Below are 22905 nucleotides of genomic sequence, written 5' to 3'. Positions count from 1 at the left end.
TTACAAAGGAAATTAAGTTTCATACTTGATATATTGACTATTAAATCTTGTGGAAGCTTTTCTTATACCTATTGTGAACATAGTCTTTATTTTGGCTTGATTGTAGCTGGCAAAGCCTACGAAGAAATAAAAGTTCCTAGGAACATATGTACAGTAAGGGATGAACAGCAACTGGGCTCCCTGGAAGTCTGCATTTACGTGCTGATGCTATAGATCCCTTTAGAGGAAATCATTTAATTTCCAACTTGAATATCCAATGGTAACTGTTGAGAACACTTTGCAAGTGCTTATGTGAACCATCAAATTAATTCATAAGCCTAAATGAGTTGTACGTTACAAGAGGTTGGAAAAGAGGGAAATAACGTTATCCTGCTAGTCTTTTCTCTGTAAATGAGGTGCAGTTGTCAAAGGTTTTTAGAAAGTTTAGAACTAGAAGGCCGCAAGTTTAACACTTTCTGTAGGTGAAAAACGTACCTTTTGCAGCAAAAATCCTGAATGGATTCAAGTGCTCTACATGAGCATGCAAATCCACGAAGGAAAGAGTTGCAAAACAGGTAATAGGTAAGTATCCGCTTCTTTAAAAATGTATTGCGTTAATATCCTGTTTATCAGGAAGCTAGAAAATCGATTCCCTTTGAACAAATAGCTTGGTGTATTGAAGTGATCTATAAATGTGATTCAGAATCAACATTTGCAAAGGTTTGCCTCTTGCATCTGTGAAAACACAGTCCAGCAAATGCAATACAGCAGAACTTATTTTCAATTTGGGTAATAGCAAGTTGGAAGCATTTTGTTTCATTACAAACATAGCATCTAATTGTTCAATGAAAGCATGCTGTTTGCTTGCTGTGTTTAACTATCGGTGGGTTTAATTAACAGTCTGCTCTCATTACCTGTATTTGTAATGCTCCTTTCTCGGCCTGCTGAGGGGCCTTTTCTTCAGGTTCCTCCTTAATTCAAGAAGTAGATAATAAAGTGCAGCTCCTCAAGCATGGATTGTCAAATGTAGGGAAAATTGGACAGTCACTTAAAAATGTTGACACCCAAGATCCAAAATTATTTGGATAAAGAATATTGGCATCACAAGTCATTTTTATAAACATCATGATCTAAGACCAGGCAGATAGCCTCAGTTCTCTGTTGATTTGGAGGATTTCTTGCAAGACAATCTTTGGATCAAAGCCCATGTTTCCCTTGTGATTCCCTTTAATATCACTACACTTTACATCCCCCAAATGCAACCTTTTTACGTGACTGGTGTGAACCAGGAATTGACGCTTCTCATGACTGTCTTTAAATGGTTTTCCCTCTCAAGCAGAATCATCGGTTACTCAGTTAAGTTTTATCTTCGAATCAGCGCAGCAGACCACAGCTCCTGCTGTCTTAGTTTGTCATCCTCCTCTAGATTGTCCTCTAATTCTGAAAGTAAATATGAAAAACTTCTAGAAGAACATGGACGGGAAGTTAGTTTCCTCTTTTTGGCTAATTTTTAAAGAATGGCTTTCTTTGCACTTTGGTGTGATGGCTATTCTGACTCACCCTAGGACCTTGGTATGTCATTTATCTATTATAATATTTTATCCATATGTGGTTTTGTTTTGAGTCTGCGAATAACATTTTAGCTCTTTGTAGTCCTGCTCAGGAGGCTCATGAGGTTCTTGATTGCTCAAGTCATTTTAGCTTTTCATAAATGCAGCTTAAGTGCTCTTCAGTGAGTAGTTAGTGTTCTACATTTTCATCACATAAAGAAAATTTGTGAGATTCATGATTTCTCTGAACTATTTCATTTTCCAAATAGATGGTACTCCTTAGTGAGGATTTTCATGGTAATCAAATACCTTATTTTGTGTTAAGTGTCCCGTGCCCCCCGTCCCCCCTCCCCCCCGATCCCCTCCACGTTTTTTTTTTTTGCTGTATGTGAGTGGTCTTGTCATACCCTTGATGCGAACGTTTATTTGAATACACCACAATGTGCAGAGGACTACAGTGGTGTCTAACATATTGCAGCTGTTTCAGATGGAAAGCACATCAAGGGCTTCTAAGATGGAAAAGGATGTCCAAAGGTTTTCTTTAGCTCCAGTACAAGTAATATAGTCTTACTCTTGCTGAGAATTTCAAAGCAACTATTTGGAGGCCAATTCATATTTCTGAAAGTGCTTCTTGGCTGCCTATGCTGGAGTTAGTTAAGAAAATCTGTTTTGATAGAACTCATTCTTTGGCAGCCCATCCCAGTAGCTTCTCACTACCTTGTCCACTCCTTTGAATCTAGAACATAACTTGGTGCTGTAGTTAGTGCCCCTTGGGTAACTTCTAAAATATTATATGAAATCCTCCTTTTCTGATTCTACCTACCCTTTTAGACCGGGAAGTGATTAAAGTGTGACTGGACCATCGTAGATAGTGTTTTCGCCCTGCAAGATTTTGGGTTCTTTATGTTTTATGGCATGACCAGGCTATAAAATATTTCTGTGCAAAGTGCTCAAAGGCCATCACTCTGTACCAGCGGGTTTTGTCAATCATGTGAATTTCTAGAAATTATCTCATTGCTGGAGAACTACTGTAGCAGGTGGGTAACCTTGTGCTGCCTTAGTTTATTCGGACTTCTAGTGTTTGGGATGAAGTAGCTCAGATGGCAATATTATGGAATTTTATGTTTTCGGGTGTCTCCTCGAGAGACGTAACCTGAATTACAAAAAAAAATTCAGTGTCTAGTGGAGAAACACTGGAGATCTGAACAAAAATGTTTTTGTTGTTTTTCTCCACCGGCCTGTGGCTTCGCCTCGCAGGAAGCAGCCAGCCTTTTAATAGTTTTTTCGTAATTTTTTTTTTTTTTTTTAGCCTTAACTTTTATTTTTATTTCCTGCCCCTGGCTCTTCTCTTTTCTCTGCAGCAAACACAGGGATTGTGAACCACACCCACTCGAGGATGGGATCGATTATGAGCACGGGCATTGTGCAAGGTAATGTGGAAAGTAGGGTGCGTCTCTCGCAGCACAGAGGGTTGGGGTCGAGTGATTGGCATGCCATCAGAGCTCTGGTATGGGAGTGGTGTATAGGAAAGTGGAACTTTTGTGAGCATCCGTACCAGTGGCTGCAATAAGTGAAAGGTAGTACAGGAAAAGGATTTGGTTTAGGATGGAAGCTATTTTTTTTCAGAATGCTAGATGGGAAATGCAGGGTTTGGGTCGCCTGTTGTGTTAACTTCCCCATTTGAGGACATTGATGTAGTTTTTTGGATTGTCAAAGTGTGAACGCCAATGGAACCCCATTGTTGCAAATACCAGTTGTGCATGCAAAACAAATCTCTTCAGTTATCCTGTTCATGTTGCTGATTTCCTAGTGGATGGCGGGGTCTATTTTGAAGACTAGTCAGTGTGAGAGCACAGGCTGCCCCTGCCCTTCATGTTGTCCCAGTTTAACTTGCACTAAATTCACAATGTAAACCCCATGGATTACCATGTGGCATTTGATAGATTGTATAAATGTTTATGAATTTTCATTTTTTTAGCTGGCATAACAATTGCTTGTAGCATGTTTAGCTGTAGATTCAGAGGCTCTGCATTCTTCTGCCATCTAGTGTTGGGCCTGGACGTTTGCAATTTGTTTTTCTTTGAAGATGTTTCGAGTTACAAGACCTGTTGTGACTCCTCCCTTAGTTCACAATGCAGCAGGGCAATGGCTGCACTACAGATTGTTTTCTTCTGCCATCACAGACGCATTCTCCCCTGGAGTTTTAAATACCAGCCTTCGAGTTCTTAATCACAGTGACTTTAACAATTGCTACTTATCCAACACCTGTTCGGAGCATTTTCACTGACACCTAAGCACCTTCCTTTAAGACATTACGTTAACAACTCGTCGACCATAGCAATCAAAGTCACACATACCAGCAATAACAGGACTGACCATTTCATTTTGTATAACAAAGAATGAAAGTAGAAGGATGGTATACAACGGAAACCATTCCAGATTTGCTCTAGGTACAAGGCCAAGTATCCCTTATTGGACCATTGTGGCGTGTGCAGCCTCTGTTGCCGGAATATGAATAGTCCGCCTATGACACCCGTCAAGCCTTTTGCTGCAAGAAGACCCACCAGTACCCAGGTGAAAGGTATTCAGTGCATCAAAGGATCGTTGGCTTCTTGGAGGTGGCTGACGGTCCTGTCTGATCTTGCAGCTGCCGGAGGTGAGGTAGGGGTCGAGAGCTCCTAGAGGTTTTCCTCGGAAGGATTTGATTCTGAGCAAAAAGAGCCGTGCATCCAGCCCTGAGCAATTGGTTTCAAAGACCAGGCCCACACCTAGGGCCCCAGAGGTGCAGCAACATCATTCTTACCAAAATGCCCCTAGCATCCTCAGGCAAACAGAGCACCACCATGAGGGAGTCTGGCATTGAGCCCAGAGTACAGGCTCAACAATCACTTACCCTCAGTGTCTGCCAACAACTCCTTCTCAACCCAAAGAGCCTCCAAGGATGCAAGTCTCCACTGAAAGATAAAGAGCCAGACTGACCGTGGATGCCTCACATAGGGTGATATTTAATGTGAACATTAGATCACCTTGGATGCCACCGATATCACCTCCAGAGGTATTAGCACCTGGTTCCTTCTATACTGCCATGCCGGGCTATGACTCGTGTTTCTGACCTGAGCTGCAACATCTCTAACATGCTGTATCATGGGGAGTATTTCTTCAGGCCACAGGTTGATAATTAAAACAAAAAAATAATCTGTGACACACACCTTGCCATGGGTGCCCTGCCTGCAGCACAAAAGTTCCACCTGTTGGAAACATCAAGCCAGAATTGGATCCAAGGCATCTGCGTCCACTCAAATTCAGGGCAATCAGCAGCAGTCCTTTCAGAACACCTAGCCCTCCAAACTCTTCTCATGGGGTGGCTGCAGGGGCAAGGGCCAAGGTGGCTCCCACTGGTGTTCTTCATCCTCCCAGAACTGACTCCACTTCCATTTTCTCTGTCTTCACGACACCTTTCTGGGAAAACTGAGCATTCTTTTCCCCACAGTGGAAGACGGATACTGGACAAACACGTTCTCTCTTTAGTACAGTATGAGTACTGTCTAATGTTCCACATTGTGCTGCCAAATATCCTGCCTAGACACCACTAGATATCTTGCTAGACCATCTTCCTCTACTCAAGGAGGAGATGCAGGCACTCCTATCCAAAGAAGCATTGAAGCTGATGCTCCCACATCAGAGCGGCAAAGGAGTTCAGTTCTCCATTTCTTAATACCGAGGGAGGATGGGTCACTCAAGGCAGTCCTCTACCTCTGGCTGCTGACTCACTACATCTTGTTGGAGTACTTTTACTTGACTTAAGTGCAGGGTATCATCCCATAGCTGTGGCAGTGAGACTTCATGGCGGTGCTGGATCTAAGACAACTACTTCATCCCCATACTTCCTGCCCACCACCAGTACCGTTGCTTTGTGATAAGTGGACCCCGCTAGCCCTTCAAAACTCTGCCTTTTGGCACCACTGCGGCTGCAAGGGTGTTCAGAGTATCTAGAGGTGGTGGTTGGGCATCGGAGCAGAAACACGATTCACATCTTTCCAGGTCTTCACAATTGGCTGATAAGAGGCAGCAGACAACAATCACTAGCACACACTCCAAACCATTTCCTCCAGAAAGCGACTTTGAGACTGCTGTTCAAACTCTCATACTTTCTCATGTGGATGGTAGTAAGGCCCTACTCCATGGCCTCCCAGAAGCCGCACTGGCACCCCTTATTGGCATCCTACATGCTGCAGCATGTATCGTCCAGGGCTGGAAAGAATTAGAACAACAACATTATCATGATGGCACTGCATTAGCTCTCCTTGCCTGCCCGCACCAAAGTAGGGACACTATCTGACTGCAGGCTAACAAATGTAAAAACAAAGAGAAAACAAGACAACAGGCTTTTTCCATCCATGCTACCAAGATCTGTAACAATATCCCTGTATCCATCAGGACCACAGCAGCGCTGTATCAATTTAGGGTAGAGTTGAAGATTCACCCCTTCAAAGAACGCTACATCACAATGTATTTACCATACATAACCCAGCTCAATCTCCTCTTACTTGTTGAATATGCTTGTCTCTGCTCATGTGCTGCACTGTACTACATTTTGGCTAGGTTTGTACTATAGAAATACTGCATACATGCATGTATACTGCTGTGTCCTTACTTTCCCGGTTTGGATTTACCATGGACTCCTGAAAGTCCCACTTCTAAGGATGCAACTCTTCTTAGGTCCATCCAAAGTACTATTACTGGGAAAGCATACCCCTACCAAGAGAGTTGTTGCCTCGTTTTCAGCATGTCCTCTTACTGTGGGATGGTAATTAAGTTATTGGAAATGCGGGCCTTTAGTATTCCGATAGCGGCACATGCACCCACATCAACAGTGCCTCTCTAGGCAGTGGTCTTAAACGAGGGTCAGTGGGAGGATCTAGTGTTGGCAAAATCCAAAACTCAGCACATTCTTCTATGGTGGAACAGCAAAAATTGCCCAGAAGGCTATTCCCTGTCCCCCCTTTAGCAGATGACCATTACCACTATTAACTCACTCACCGGTTGAGGAGCTCATCTCCACCACATGACCACTCGGACTCCACAATACCAGGGGCATAACATTTACATGGAGCTCTTGGCCATCCTTCTAGGCCAAAACCGCTTCCCTCAAGCGCATCCAGGGCATAAAAAACCTCCTATATATGGACAACTTGATGGCCGTGAACTACATCCAGAAGCAGGGGGACGCACAATTGTCAATTAACAAAACACATCTCTTGGCACAACTCTTGCTGAAGGACAGACAGTAATTTTGCAGAGCTGCTAAACACAACACATTAACAAGTCCACAAATGAGAACTGAACTCACAAGACCTTCACAGGTATTTCTGTTCGTGGCGCACTTGGATTATCGACCTGTTTCCCACACCCAAAAACACAAATGCCAAAACTTTGCTTCTAGGTACCTGCAGTCCTTGGGCAATGCAGTATTGTAGAACTGGTCTGGGATATTTGTGTATGCTTTTTTGACCCCCGCCCACTTGTTCAGTAAGTGATCTTGAAAATGAGGCAGGTATTCATGACTCATCCTAATGGCACCAACCTGTGCCAGGCAGCCTGGGTATGCCTTGCTACTGGAGATGTCAGTAAGCCCTCACCTAAAACTGCCCCTGACGCAGACTTTCTCACTCAGCATCAAGGCCAGCTCTGCCACCCAAATCCTAAACGACTCATCTAACAATTTGGCACGGCAGGGCGTAGAATTCATATACCTCAAGCTCCCAAATGGAGTGCATGCTCATTCTTCACGCAGGCCTACTATGTATTCCTGTTATGCTGCAAAGTGGAACAGATTTAACCCCCTACTTCATTAATAATTAAACTTTACGTTCTTCTTACAAAATTACATTTGCCACCTGCTACATCTTGAAAAGGCTTGGTTAGAATACTCATCCAATCCACCTACATTTTTGCCTGGATTTGCAGCATACACACAGAACCGAGACCATGAGTCCCTTTTGGAAATCCTTGTTAAAGATTTTATGGTGGGCCTTAAAAACGGTTATATCTAGCAAAACACCTCCAGCTCCACCCAATCGTTTGAAACTTTAATGTAGTTTTCACATGGCTCATGTGCCCAGCCTTTGAGCTACTTCACTCCTGTGGTCTACAGATGTTGGTGCGGCTTTCTTAATTGCCTCCATGAGACGCATCATTGCATTATGGGCTTTAATCATAAAATAACCTTTTATCCAAGTGCACAGTGACCAAGGGTAGCCCTTTGAACCAGACCCAAATTTCTGTCAAAGGTAGTGCCACCATATTGCACAATAATAAACTACCAACTGCCCCCTCCCCCCCTCTTCTTCCCATAACCTAACTATGTAGCGAAAATGGCTTCTCACACACTAGATGCAAAAAGTGTGCTCATGTATTATATTGACAGAATCAAGTCCTTCTCTAAAACCGATAAACTCTTTACAGCCTTTCCTAGCCCCACATGGGACACCCCATCTCCAATACGGGCATTGCAAGATGGAATGTTAAATGCATACAGACTTGTAGTGCAAAAAAATGCCGGCATTAGCTGTTGGCTAACATGTTTTTGACTGGTAATAGGCAAAACTGTTTTAAGAAATTTGTTTCAAACATCTGCATCATCTGCTTGCTAGCAATCACTTTGGGAGAGGAACTGCTTTAGTCTGTGCAGACCATATTTATCTACGGTCAAACATGCTGCAAGCGGAAAATGTTGCACTGTAATCACCTGTTTGTAGCACGTAGTGCTGTAGGTCCACCCTCCTCTCCAGAAGCCAATGATGAGATGTTTATGCTTTTGCACAAAATGCTTGCCTTAAGCATTGTGTTCCACTTACAATACACACTCACTGGGAAGGAAACAATCTGAGGTGGAGCTGTTGCCCTGCTGCATTGTGAACAGAGATGGAGTCCCAACAGGTCTTGTAGCAAACTTCTTTGCCCAACACTACATTGCAGGTGTATGCAGAGTGTGTGAATCGAGGGCACTGCATGCTATGAACAGGTGGTTACAGGGTAAGTAACATTTTTCTTTTATGTTTTTTATCCTTTTCTCTAGGAGTTGCAGGCGAGGGTGCCATTAAACACAATGAGCATCTTGCTTGGAGCTCTTCACAGATGAGCTGATGGTGAGACTCATAGGGTCCAGTCAGAAAACCGCTGTGATTTCCTACTCTAGAGCATCTTGCAGCCCATTTGAGTGTTGTGCCAATGGCTACCCAAGGGGTGCAGGGCTGGCACCAGACCCTGCTTGGGTGAGCTGCACCAACCACAAAAGTGCTTTTTTGGCGGTCAGCACCAATAAGGCAGCTGTGCAAATAGTTTGTGAGACAATGGCATGCCTAGACCAAGGCTCATTAAAATAGTCACAGATGTGTTTCTTGCCCTGTGCTGCAGCCTTTTCTAGGTTACACCTGGAGACAAGTCTATTTATATGTAGCTACGTTGCACATCAGCTAGCCTTGGTGCTGACTGCACATTACCAAACTAGAAACTCGTCCTGTCTGTTTGAATAGTAAAGAACGTGTGATCCTGCATACAGAAGCAACCTACTCACATAGGCATAATACAAACTCCTTCCAAAAAGTGTATTTATGCAAGTCTATTCCAAGCCGTGTATACTTAAATGAATGGCTAAGGGAGTGGGAAGAACAGTTGCATTGGCCAGTAGAGCCATGCTCCTGTGATCCCTCCAGGGTTTGAGATCAGAGACATGCTTCATTCAGAGCTCCTGTTTAAGTCATTGAGCTAGTGGTTCATTCTGGCAGAGGGTAAGCACTCCCTGTCTATATGGAAAAGGCTAGCACTCCTAAAATAGCTGCTGGGCTTGCCATTGCTATTCTGTTGTTTCTCTGCCCCACCCATCTCCATTGTTGAGGTTCTATTGTAGTTTGTTTTATATGTATTTCAAGGCATCATGTGCTAGTAAGGCAGCTAAATGTCTTGTTTACACCTCACAATTCTTTCATTTGGTATTGTTCCTTTTTTTGTGATTGAAAGTTGTGCTTATTTCCATAGTTCCCAAGCTATGCTTCAAATACATAGCAGTTAGAGCCATTGCTGAAGTTTAGCCTGTCCGAGGTTACTTCTAGAATCTGGTCCCTTCTCACTTAACGCATCTTCCTCCAATCCTACCGAACATACTCCTGACTGTTTTCTTTTCCACATTGCTTCTAATCGCCCCTCAGCTCCCCGATCTCATCCCTTTGTATCAAAATCTGCTTTTCGCCTTCCGCTGTCCTCCGTTTGCATAGCTATCTCAATCCCTTTTGACGTCTTATACACTTTTTCTCGATGTATACTGACTTTGTTCTCAGCGCATTCCTCAACCACCTTCCCCATCTGCATCGTCTAGTCTTTCCCTAGTGACCACGCTCCCATCTGCTATGGCTGCTTCTCCTCAAGAACCCTAAGATTAGACTTATCTGTCCTTTAAAACTAAAAAGTCAAATTTTGGGTTGACAGGACAAAAGGTGCCTCCCATTTTCTTATAGAAGGTTGCTATAGTTTTTACATTGGAACTGCAGAAAGTGAGAAGGTATTTTAATTCAATTTTAAGCATCCATTAGTCTTCCCGACTGGCGGGTGACGGTCTACCTCAGACCCTGGCTACACCATGAAATGCTACTCTCAGCATGCATAAATCCAGGAACACTTCAGTGCATGGGGCTCACAGGAGAAACCAATGCTCTGATTCTGCCATAAAGGTGTTTGGAGTCCGCCCACTATCCACAGTAAATTATTAACCTCCCACATTAGATTATGATATTGTGCACTCACACTGTTGTTTCTCCACAGGGTCTGCCGGAGGACAAGGTGGAGGCAATTCCAGCACCCACTACCCAGTCAACAACCAGTTCACCATGGGCGGCCCGGCCATCTCCATGGCGTCACCGATGTCTATCACCACCAACACCATGCACTACGGCAGCTAAAAGGACCTTGCGCTCCTCCATCCTCTGAACTGACAGCACCAGGGAAACCAAATGAAGACGCTGCCTCCCCTCCTGTTACCCTTCCACCATTCTACGAACTGCGTGATGGTCTCCACCTTCTGGGATACCCTCTACAGCCCCCCCACCCCAATTCCTCGGTCCAGTCCGTGTGGAGGGACGTTTTAACCATTGTACAGAACAAGCCTCCCAAGGGCAACTCTTCTTTCTTTGATATTTGGACTTGTACAATTTTTTTTTAAAGAAATACATGAACTGCAAAAACCTCAAGATTTTCTCAGCTGCTGTTGGGTTAACAAAAAAACCGCTAACTGTTTTTTGTTTGTTTTTTTTGTGCTTGGAATCATCGAAATCATGTAGTCCTAGTGTTGAGGTGATGATTTTCCATTACTTTGTTTGACAGGACCTGCAGAGCAGGCCTGCTGGGCTACAGGCCGTATGGGGCAAGAGTGAAAATGGTAGAGTAGCTGGTGTTCATTATTTTGTGGAAGTTGAAGGGAGGAGATGTGAAGGAGGCAGTGTGGCTAGCTCCCTCACCCTCTGTCCCCACCAAGGGTGCACATAAACTAAGATTCAATGCTTTAAGTTTCTGCTCAATTCCCAAAGCAGGGCTATCTGTTAGCTACACTTATTAGCGGGTGCAAGCCTGGAGTCTGATAGAATAAGGCCCTTTTGAAAATGACAGTGTTGGGTTTATATTGTGTATAATACACAGAGCCAGCATTAATCTCCCTGCACTGGTGGGAGGTGTATATCTCGCACCCAAGGGTGGAGGATGAGCCCAAATATTGAATGTAATTAAACATCAGTGTCGTCCAGTCCGTCCCATCCCTTGGCACCCTCTTCTTCAGGAAGGGGCCAGGTAAGGTGTTAAATGCGACCTGTGTTTGTGTTCAGGTGTTAAGTTGCTTTGGTTTGCCGCTGTCCATTGAGTCTTTTAGTTTGCCCACTGTTTCCTGCTTCTCCAAAGTCTCCATTGTGGGTGATCAGTTTTGAAGGTCACCCCATGAAATGATTAAAAATAAGTTGTATCTGTGTATCTGAAATGTCTCTTGGCAGTCTGTTGAGCATGCAAAGATTTCTGATCCAAAAGCTGCCATGGCTCATTGGTTAATAAATGGAGACACTTTGCACACTGAAGTCTGCTCTCTTGTTAAAGGAGATGCCTCACTGACTTTGAAATTTAATGAACCCTTTTTAAATTCCAAACACCTTTTTTAAACCAAAAACCCTAAGTGTAGAGCCTCTGCTACTGCTTGGCGGCCTTGATGCGTTTGCCTGTAGGTGGCAGGAGCATCCTAAGCATCTAATGCCACCTTCAGGACATTTCTGAAACCAGCAGCCGAGAGGACTCTATCCACAAGGGCTTCTCCTTAAGATGGTGCCATGCCGAGTCTGCTCCATCTTCCTGGTTGAGACAAGCCTAGTGATTCAGGTGAACAAAGTGGCCTCTCAATAGATTGGTTTTTTTGGGCCCCAGGAACAGAACTATAGGGTTCAAAGACACTTTTAGAGGCCAGCTGGTTGCAGCACGTATATTATTTATAGTGGAAAGACTGCGATTCTGGACAGCTGGTGGCAAAGGTGAACTTGTTTTGAAGTTTGACATAGTTAGATTAGCAGTAGCCTGGCACAACAGTAGTAAACCTGTCTTTCAAGAGCATGTTCTCGACATTTTTTTGTCAACATTGGGAAGACGTGCTCCCTGTATATTGTGCCAACATTCAATGACTGCACCTTTCTCTCCTCCTTTCCTTCTCTTGGTTATGTTATGCACAATTGTGCCAGGTTTGGGGAGGATGCATTGATTGAACCCCACTTTTCCCAGCCTCCTCTGAAATGACAAATCCAGCTTTTCTTCACAAGCGATCAGCTCCTGAAGGGTTCTGTTTGAATGTATACACTACTCCACAGCTGATCCACGCAACATGCAAAAAAATGGGCACCAGCTGCTGACGCATAGGATGGAAGTGTTAGAGATGATTGTGCTATTTTTTTGTTTTGTTTTCCTGTAGTATTCAATAAAGCCAGGAGAGTTTTAAAAATCGTGTTTTTTACTTCATAACAATCCACAATTCCCTTTGTGCTGTTTCTCTTAAAGAAATAATAATAATTCTTCTGATGGATACTTGTACCTGCAGATTCCTCATATGTTGACTAATCCCAGGTGTCAGACTGGATCTGAAAACTCTCATGTTGCTCGTTATGGCGGTGCGGTGACCTTGAATCTACGGCGTGATGTCAAGTGATGTCACCATAGCCATATAGTGCCACTTGGCGCAACATCATTTCCCTTTTTCCTGTGCCTTCTACGTTGATCTGGAGCGTGCCCTCTGCACTGACGAATTTCCTGTGAGGTAAAAACTCACTACTCTCAGGAGTGTCATCATATCCACACAGTGTTTGAGCTTAAATCCTGCAGGGACTACGAGGGACATATGTTCATCACAAACCACATTCCATTTGTTTTGGTGTTTGGGGTCAGACCACGATTCTCACTACTGTGACTCATGCCTCAGCATCCATCAAGGAGAATGAAGTCAAGCTGTTCATAGACCCTTCCCATGAAGAAAGCTGAAGTCATCTGAGGACACAGCTCTGATTCAGATATCCCTCTTCATATTCCCCAGACGCAAATAAAAATAAATCCAGGAAGTGCAAGAAACATGGAAAGAGGTTAGTCTTCCAGATGATTCCTATCTCCCACAGGATCTTCATCTTAGGAGCCAGAGTTGGTCATGTTTAGCTGACTGATCCTGCTTCTGGAGGCTCAGGGCTAGCATCCCTGCTGGACCCGAAATCTGATGAGGCTCCACCAACCCCTTCCTTCCTGGTAACATCGGCGCCTTTCGATCTTTCTGCGGCTCTCAGCGCAATTTTTTAGATTTTCACCGTAGTCTTAACCTTTCGGAGCACCTCTAGGACGGGGAGCACCATTCAATCTCCTAATGTTCATGCCTCAAGCGCCATACTGCCCTTCAACCTTTTACACCATTGCACTACTACACACCTCCATCACTGGTGTTGTGCTCGATGCCGCAGTGAGGCCACTGATGCTGCCAACACCTCAGAGCCATACTCTAAGCCAGCTGTGGGTTTCGCTTTCTCCACCCATGGAGTCTTCTCCTCTCAAAAGGTCCAGAAGGGAGGCACAATGACAATGAAAAGAAAGAGTACTAATAGCCGATAAATGGTCTCTTCAGATCTGACTCCCTTAACCTGTACATTGATGATGGTGGTGGTGTAGAAAACACCTATGAAGTGCCAGGCTTATCCTCTGCTAGCTGGTTAGACACTTCTCCAGAAATTATATGGAATTTCCAGCTGCACCTCATCCCCTGAAATTATGTTGCTTCACTCTGTGATCAGGAAGTCTGCAGAAATATTGGACTTATAATTACCATTGGTCACTGTTAAGACTGTTGCCCCTGTGACTCGACTTATAAACCATTTCCTATTTTTAATGAGGACACATTGGAGCTGTCTTTGTGGGATGGGAGAAACTCTTCAGCCCCAGCTGTCAGTATGCTTGTAGCAAGAGTATCACCCAGCTCTGAGAGACCGGACTTTTTCATCAGCTGACTTTTCCCCAGAGATCTTGGTAATCCAAGGTTCATGCTCATAAGGTTTCGCCCTAAGTTGGCAGGGTATGCTCAGACGTGAGTCCCTTGCTCACTTTGCCACTGGAGTCAAGCAAGCCCGGCTGAAGACTGCTGTAATGCCAGAAACCGGTCCTGGGAAGCTTGATTCCGGTCCAGGGAAGACATGGCTTGGCAGTTCGGGCTGGACTGTTCCCATGAGGCACAGGGTCAGACTGATTTGCATATGTCTGAACTGGGGTGGCGGAGTGAGCTAAAGAACGGTGATGGATTAAACCCAGATCAGTTGACTGGGGGTAAGTGTTTGTATTGTCAACACTCTGTCCATCAGCACCTTTGGTTTTTCTTTATATTATAAAGTTGGGCCTGGATACTGCTGACCCCGTGGCAGGAGCGATGGTCACTTTAATATCTATTTGCCACCATATCTGGCTTCGATCATAAAGATTCTAAATCAATGTACAGGCAAATCTCATGGAATTGTCTTTCGATGGGATCTCCTTGTTTAGAGATAAAATGAATGCTGCCCTAGTGATGAAAGTCAGCAGGGCAATGGCATGCTCACTGGGCCTTCAGCAGCTGCAACCCTAGAGGAACTACAGATTCTGTCGCTTTTGAGACTCCCAGAAACTGTTTGTCAGCCAATACACGGGTAGAGACAGAGGAAAAGGCCCTAGACCTCTCCAATAACCCTCTTCCCCCTTCCTTTTTGTCCTCCCCGGGGAAAGAAGTCCTAGTTCTCTTTCGCCAACAACACCTGAAGCCCACTTTTCTGTTGGCCTGGAAGGACATTTCTCTGGACCAATGGGTTCTCCAAATAGTGGAAAGAGGTTACACCTTTCTCTTCCTTGAGGCTCCATTCCTATCCCGCCTGTCTTCCTCACCCACTCCAGATTACCTGGTCATTCTCCTCCAAGACTGGCCGGTACTTCTGCCGAAAGGGGAAGTGGAGCTAGTGCCTTAGCAGGAAAAGGGTCAAGGATGATACTTCTGTTATTTCTTTGTGCCCTAGAATTAGTGAGTGCGGTGTAGCTTCAGTCCACCTTTCACAATGTTTTAGCGTGACAAATTGGTGTTGAGAACTAATCTGATTTCCTGCCTAAGATGGGGACTCCTATCCACTTGAGCCAGTCCATCACCCTTCTGACCTTCTGGAGCAGGAGCAGTTGCATAGATTGAATCCTAGGTGCACAGTCCACTACTACTTAGGCCACATTAAGGACATTCTTCTAGATTGCCAGCTCTTCGCAGATTACTGTGATGCCTAGAAGGGGAAAAAGGTGCAGAAAATTACTATTTCAAGGAGGATCATCTGTGGCATGTAAAACCTGCTATGCACGCACTAACAAAGGACCCCTAGAACAGAGTTCTCCAAAGTATGTCCCGGATGACCAGATCCATGCCAGATTTCTAGTATATCCCTATTTAAATACATGTAGTTATCTTAAAAATCTGGAATGCATCCGGTCTCCAGGACTGATTTTGGAGAACTCTGCACTAGAAGGAATCTGGGCCCATTCTACCAGGGCTAAAACCACCACTTCTTTTGCAAGGGTAGAAGTTCGAATTGCAAAGATATATGGACGTCTCTGCACATATTTGCCATGCATTCCTGCCTGACTGTGAGGTGCATGGGAATGGTCTTTTTTGCCAGATCAGTCTTGTAGGATTTCTTGGTCTGACCATCCATGAACCCTCCTTTTACATGAGTATGTATGGCTATAGAATCTATTCTACAGGTGCAGAATCTGAAGGTAGATGCATCCATCCTAAGAAAGTTACTAACCTGCGGTAGCCATCTTTCTGATGAATACTCGTATCTGCAGATTCCTCTATGACCAGCCTGTCTCCACATTGGCTTGATTAATATAAGGAAAGTTAGTAAGATTTCAAAAATGCATATATTTTGGCATTGCAGTACTCTGTTGATGTCAATCTGACCTTTTGCCTCAAAGGCTTGAAATACATGGATAGAAACTGATGTTGTGGCAGACTAGGGCGGGGGTGTATGACATCGGTGTCATTGGATACCACTTATAGTGTCAATTCAAAGCCAGCATCCCCTACCAGCAACATGAGTGCTTTGAAGTTTCCATATTCAGTCTGACACTTGGGATTAATCTACAGGTGACTAATCTACAGGTTGACAGAGTATCGGCCATAAAGATAGTTACTGCAGGTAAGTATATTTTATTTTTAGGGTTACCTTTCCCTTGTGACTTCACATATTCTCTAATTTAATTGGGCAAAACCTATTTTGCCACTTTTTCTGTTTAAGATTTAGGATGTTGTATATGAAAAGTAAGACCCTTTTGCCACACCTTTTAATTTCATACTGGTTCTCGAGTGAGTGAATAACTAGCTTACCAGTGGTAGAACTGGAAACTTATTCAAAAGTGGCTGAGTCAGCATTTTGTCATCTGGCACAGTACATGCATTATCAGCTGCTGGATGAAAAGTGCCCTTGCCAGTTCCCTTTTCTCTGCTGAGTGAACCTGTGCCTGCTCCTCATGGTAAGTGACTTCCCAGTTCCGGCTCCCATTCCAGCACTTTTTTGGGTGAGCTGATTGTGGTTTTTCCTTACCCTACTTTTTCTCCTTCTTTTTGCAGAATGTCCAGCTGTAAGCCATGCACATGGTTTCAAAGTTTGGAACAGCTCACCACCTCTTGCGTAGGCATTTGTCCTCTGCTGCACACCCATATATTTTGTGTGTAACCATCGGTGTACGATCCCTCCGAAACTGCCTGGCTTGCTTGCAGTGCAAGAGTGTGGAGGGTAAATTGGATTTCAATTAACTTTAAAACTAGTCATAAGGGAAGTAGATGCTCTCTGGCACTGTTTGTAATTTGTGGACCTATCCTGTAGGTAAGATTACCTTGGAAAGAACCTTTTGCTTCTTTGTGGCAGTCCGCTTCACTACCTGTAGGAAGCTGGCTCTGTATATACTCTACCAAAGTAAGGTATAGAGTTCAGAGTCCAGTGGATCCCAGAGGTGTAGAAGAGGCTAAAGTAGATAATACCTTACACTCTTTTGTGGTAGTGTGGTTAAGCTTATCAGAGGGTAGTGTTAAGCATTTGTTGTATACAGGCAAGAAATAATGTCACACACTCTGAATCCAGACCAATTGTTTGTATAAAAAGTTATTTTTATTCCTAGAACCAAGAATGTCTTAGTACTAGGTAAGTTATACTTTTCATACAATGTTACTTTTCAACAGACCGTGAAGGCTGGTGTGGTAGGTACATTTAAATTACTTTTGCAGTTGAGAAAATGATTAGTAAACTGTTCAAAAACACTTGTAATTACTTTGAGCACGTTTAGATTATTTTGTGATTACTTTTCTAGTTTGCCCCGAAACACACTCCTAACACATATTAAGAAACACAGGACATTGGTAAACAGGTTAACTCTGGTGAAGGTACTGAGTTGCTTTTGTTGCAGTACAAGACAGTTCAACAATTAAAGCAATTTCAGAAGAAAGCCCACCATTCAGTCCTTTGGGAAAAAGTGTTAAGTTTACAGGTGAGCAAAACGGGTTTAAGATTGGAGTTTTGGGGGTTAGAACCAAGGTCCCCTACGGTTCAGGTTGGCATTCAAAGGGCACCACCAGCGGCACTAGGGCAGCCAGGTGCTGAGTGCCAATGTTAACCAGTGGGGCTAGGGGGCACCTTGGGTGGGGGCTGCTCACTGGCAGGCCACTCTGTCTCAGGAGCCAAGCTCCTAGGGTTAAGGTAGGTGCAAAGGGGGTCCCCAGTTGGCACCAAGTCCACACCACTAGTGGCCTATGGGTGGCCTGGTGCAGGGTGCCTGAAAGTGTCGGGGGCCAATGCTTTTCAATGAAGGACATCGGTCACGGAAAAGGACTACAGGCTGGAGCCAGAAGACTGGATGATGGGAACCAACAACTGGAGAAGGAAGATGAAGAGTAGTTCGGCACCAGTACACTGTCAGTCGGGCACCTCTGGAGCTGCTGGTGCTGGGGTGTCCTTTTGTGTCCAATTCTCAACTGTTCCGGTCACATTTGGGGGGGACCTTTCAGGATTAGGCTGCAGGCGTCTAGGAGAAGGTTGGTGGAGGTCGTCCAACGCTGGAACACAGGTCAGGATTGCCGGGGGGACATCTCGGGGGTGTTGGGCCACTCAGGCCGTGGGCGTCGGGTGTAGAGTGGTGAGGACTCGCAAATCCTGCTGATGCTGGAATCTTGGCTTGGGTTGCTGTTGGACAAGTCCGTTTTTCACAGGAGATAGGAGTTCTTTAGGAAGGCAGGGCAGGTCTCCGGGGGTTCTTGGAGGACGTGCCAGCTTCAGCTCACAGTGGTGCAGAGCAGGAGACCGGCCGTTAGGGATGGGGCCAAAGCTGTTGGTCTTCCTCCTCTTCGGCAGCACAGCACTTTGGTCTTTCTTCTACATGTCCCGTTGAATCTGAAGTCAAGGTTGAGGGGTGTCCTTAAACACTAACTTTAGGGGCATTACAGTGGTGTGCAGGTTGGGAACAATGGGCCCCTTCCCTGGGGTGTCTACACCCCCCTAGTATGCCAACCTCCAGTGGGAGGGGCATAAGCCTCTTCCTGATTGTAGGGGTCCCCCATCAAGATGGAGGGGACTGAGATGCGTGCTTCACTTCGCCTTCCCCACCTGAGAAGTGGGGTTGGCACACCTCCTTCCTTAGCTAGGTTTTCCTGCCAATTCTCCCTCCCAATAAGCATTTGCAATGCAATAGGTCTCGCATTAGTAAAGTTTGAGCTATTGTAATTGTAAATGACAACTTTTTTATTTGTGTTGGTTTTGAAAATAGCGGAATTAATAGCTTTGTCATTTACAACGCCAATACTGTTAACTTTTGCAAATGTGACACCTATAGCATTTGTAATGCAACATGTTTTGCATTTACGCAACTTAGATGTATTGATATTACAAATAAAAATGGCTTTAACTTTTTTAAATAATTAATACTTAAATTAGTTATTGTAATTTATAAAGGCAATTGCTTAAACTTTTGTAAATAACTTTTGTGAAGATGTATTTTGTGACGAAAATCCAAGAACAGAATTGAAATATTAACATCTTTTTGTGACATTTGTATTAAAGCGTGAAACATTGAGAGAACATATTTGAACCAGTTGTTGTTGAATGGTAGCACAGATTGATGCTGTGGTGGCACTGAGTGATGTTGTGGTGGCGACGAGTGATGCTGTGGCGTTCAGTGATGCTTTGTTAGCGCATAATGATGTTGTGATGCCCCTGAGTGATGCTGTGGTGGTGCTGAGTGATGCTGTGGTGATCCGATAGTGAGTGCGATAGATAGGGGGAGTGCGATAGATAGGGGGAGTGCGATAGATAGGGGGAGTGCGATAGATAGGGGGAGTGCGATAGATAGGGGGAGTGCGATAGATAGGGGGAGTGCGATAGAGAGTGAGGGCGGTCGCTAGAGAGTGAGGGCGGTCGCTAGAGAGTGAGGGCGGTCGCTAGAGAGTGAGGGCGGTCGCTAGAGAGTGAGGGCGGTCGCTAGAGAGTGAGGGCGGTAGCTAGAGAGTGAGGGCGGTAGCTAGAGAGTGAGGGCGGTAGCTAGAGAGTGAGGGCGGTAGCTAGATAGTGAGGGCGGTAGCTAGATAGTGAGGGCGGGAGCCAGATAGCGTGACGTACCCTGGGTCTGAACCATTCCTTACACCTACCTTGCAACCTCGCGTTACAGAGGGTCTGAAACAAGTAAGTTAGGTTTCATGTAGGGCATACATGTGGCCCGGAGCCCGCGGCCTTTCAGTTGGATAAGGCCAGCAGTTTTTCACAACCCACAAACTTCTGGTTACATATTACGGGGAGGAAAAGGGCCCAGGGACACCGTAAACAAGAAGCCTGCACCGGTTTTTAGAAGGTGCGCGTGAAGGTCCCAAATAAAGTTTTACTCTACAGAAAATAATTATGGGGACAGGTACTTCCTATGGGTAAATTGTGTCCGCCAGTAATGACTAATTTGTAAAGAAAAAAAGTATCTAGGGCCGATGTCACCCACTTCTTTCACTGGAGTGGCCAACTTCTACCACTCTCGCTGCAACAACTAGAGGCCTTTGCACCAACAAATGACCAGGTCTGACCTGTGCCGAAAGTGCCGCACTCTTAAAGCAGCTTGCAGCGCTCCTGAGGACTGAATAGTCCTGAAGCCAATAGGTCTGGCAATGCAACAGGGTGACAAGCGTCCGGGGTTTGCCGGGGGCAGTCCCAGATTTTTCACGATCTGTCATGCAGATTTCGGGAAATGTAACCCCTGGCCCTATTATTAAAGAGGGTTAACTGAAAACGGTGGGTGGTGAATTATGTTTTCGAAAGCAGGGATAATTCTGGTCACCCTACAATGCGAGAGCTATTGTCTATGTCAATGTTAATGTTTTTTAACGGTCTTTGAGCGTAAAGGGGGGGGGGGCATCACCAGCAGCAGTGGGGGAAGTGGTGATGTAGCAGGGGCAGTCTGAACTGGGAGCATGATTCGCAGCCGTCAAGCTGTGAGGTAAAGTGACAGGGCGGGGACAGCCGGCATATAAAATTAGATATACGCTTCTATACAATCACATACAGACACTTTTACAAAGACACGTAAAGCCAACTTACCAAATAACGCACCCATGCACAGATAGAGGCAGTGTTGCACAGTATCAGAATTAAGAGTGTTTATTTTATAGACCTTAGAAGGCTTAAGGGCCGAGTCGGCACTGCGAGGAGCCAAGAATGTGACTGACTGGATAGGTAGATAGGAGAAGCGTTCACCCTCATTGGTTGCTGAGATGTCGCATTGGTATCATGGCAGAGTGTGGTTTTTAACGACGACTCAATGTGCTGTAACTCTCCAACACCACCCCTTTACCTCTCGGGAGGATAATATCCTGAGCAGATCTGCTTGGAGTTAATTTTCTGACTTTCATGTATCGCATACTTCTCTGCAGGGAGGACATTAGTCATTCAGATATCTTGCAAGGCTGCACTGGTTCTAGCACAGCTTTGTCCAGTTGAGAGGGAGACGGAAGGAGAACGGCAGAGACAGCCTGAGAGTGTATGAGCGAGAGACATAGAGAAAGACAGAAAAAAGAGGAGCGCAAGAGAAACAAACAAAATGAAGAAAGTGACGGGACAGAAAGAGCGAAGCAGACAGTGTGAGAAAGAGAGAACTTGCGGGAGACAGAGGATGCAACAACAGACAGCGAAAGAACGGGGAGTGAGAAAGTAAGAGGCATTGCGAAAGGCAGAGAAAACAATTTGAACTGGGGTGTGATGTCGGGCACCGGTGGAAGCTGAGCAGAGGAAAGGCAGCGCTGGGAGGGGGCTGGGCAATCATGCCAGCATTCACGAGCAGATGGTCCTGTTTATGACCTGCGGAGCGTATGAAGTGGCTGGTGGCAAATGGAATCAAAGCGTCCGGTCGCTTTGATGTTCATGACTTGTCTTGCTTTGTGGGAGGGGTAGGGGGAGCGAATTCCTGTGCACGCGCCTGCCTCACATGAACTGTACGCGATCCGCAGTGGGTAGACTTTTGAAAGCAGCTAACTATAAATCTCGCCTACCATCCCTTCGGGATGGAATAGACGAGACCTAAAAGGGGGGGTCAGAACCGGTGGGAGCCAGTTGCTGCTAGCAGCAAAAGGCTGGGGGTAGCTAACAAAGGCGGCAAGCCATTGAAGCTCCCCTTCGGGGACCCTGCCCATCTTGGGGGAGGAGGTATGACACCTCTGCCCAGGATGTGCTTTGTTTCCAGACCGAGAGCAGATGGCACTCTACCCAGTGGTCCAGAAACTTGTCTGGGGGTGGCAGATGGCTGATAGCCAGTCAGGAACCACACCAGAGTTGGTCATTTTGCAGGAGGCATCTCTAAGATGCCATCTGAGTGCATTTTTCATTAAATCCAACACTAGCATCAGTGTGGGTTTAATGAGCTCGGAAGTTTGATCCCAGACTTCAGTAAAGCTATCATGGAGCTGTGTAGTTCGTTTTGACAAACTCCTAGCCGATGCATTCAAAATGGCTTCACTGCACTTCGAATGTCTGTGAATGGCACATACACTGTAGGGGCATATTGCTCTTGCAGCTGTGCCCTCACCGGTGGTATGGTGCACCCCGCCTTTAGGGTTTAAGCCCTGCTAGAGGGATGACTTACTCATGCCACACACAGTGTTGGTGGTCATGGCACCGAGGGATGGGTGCTATGTCAACTCTTCAGTTTGGTCTGCACCAGAACACGCAACCTGCGGTGCCATTGTGGATGTTGATCACCAAGTCTGAGCCTCCTGATAACTATTGGTGGAACTGTTTAACTGACATTTCTAGGTTCAAGCATTGGTAGGCGTAAAGGGGTTATTGGATTGATTTATGTCAAATGTCTTGTATGGACTGAAATGTGTGGTTGTACTATAGTTTGTGGAAGGTTTGATTTCCATGGGAGTTTTAATTGAGAAATGGATAAATGTAGAAAAGTGCTCCTTTTTGACATGGTCACCCCCCACCTTTTGCTTGGTGTCTGATGCAGTTTTGACAGAAGTGTATTGGGTTCCTGCTATCCAGGGGCCTAGTTTCTTTCCCTAAACTGTACAATTATTCCCTCAATTGGCAATACATTTAGCACCCCTGTAAGCCTCTAGTAAATGGTACTACGAGTACTTTGGCATGGGTGCTAAAGAGGGTCCATAAGGGCTGCAGCATGTCTTGTGCCAACCTAAGACCCCTCACCTAGCTCATTCAGATAGCCATTGCAGGCTGTGTGTCATGGTGCAGATAAGTGAAAACACAACATGGCACCCTGTTTGCCATGCATGCAGACACAT

The 22905-nt window shown here is 45.2% G+C and overlaps 1 protein-coding gene across 6 annotated transcripts in view; it reads left to right on the top strand.

Moving 5' to 3' along the window:
- Window positions 1-12546, top strand: part of CARM1 (coactivator associated arginine methyltransferase 1) — a 395773-nt gene extending 383227 nt beyond the window's left edge. For 2 of the 6 annotated variants that reach the window (XM_078685043.1, XM_078685033.1), the window contains exons 15-16: window positions 2891-2959; window positions 10347-12546. In XM_078685043.1, the coding sequence (XP_078541169.1) occupies window positions 2891-2959; window positions 10347-10483 (206 nt within the window). In that variant the 3' untranslated portion in view covers window positions 10484-12546. The remainder of the gene's footprint in view (window positions 1-2890; window positions 2960-10346) is intronic. The other 4 variants (XM_078685050.1, XM_078685059.1, XR_013609860.1 and 1 more) reach the window with 3 other exon arrangements.
- The last annotated feature ends 10359 nt before the right edge of the window (window positions 12547-22905 follow it).

The sequence above is a fragment of the Lissotriton helveticus genome, chromosome 1_1, assembly GCF_964261635.1.
Source record: "Lissotriton helveticus chromosome 1_1, aLisHel1.1, whole genome shotgun sequence".
In the NCBI taxonomy this organism is placed as follows: Eukaryota; Metazoa; Chordata; class Amphibia; order Caudata; family Salamandridae; genus Lissotriton; species Lissotriton helveticus.
Note: the sequence above shows the minus strand (reverse complement) of the source record. Positions and strands in the feature narration are given on the sequence as shown.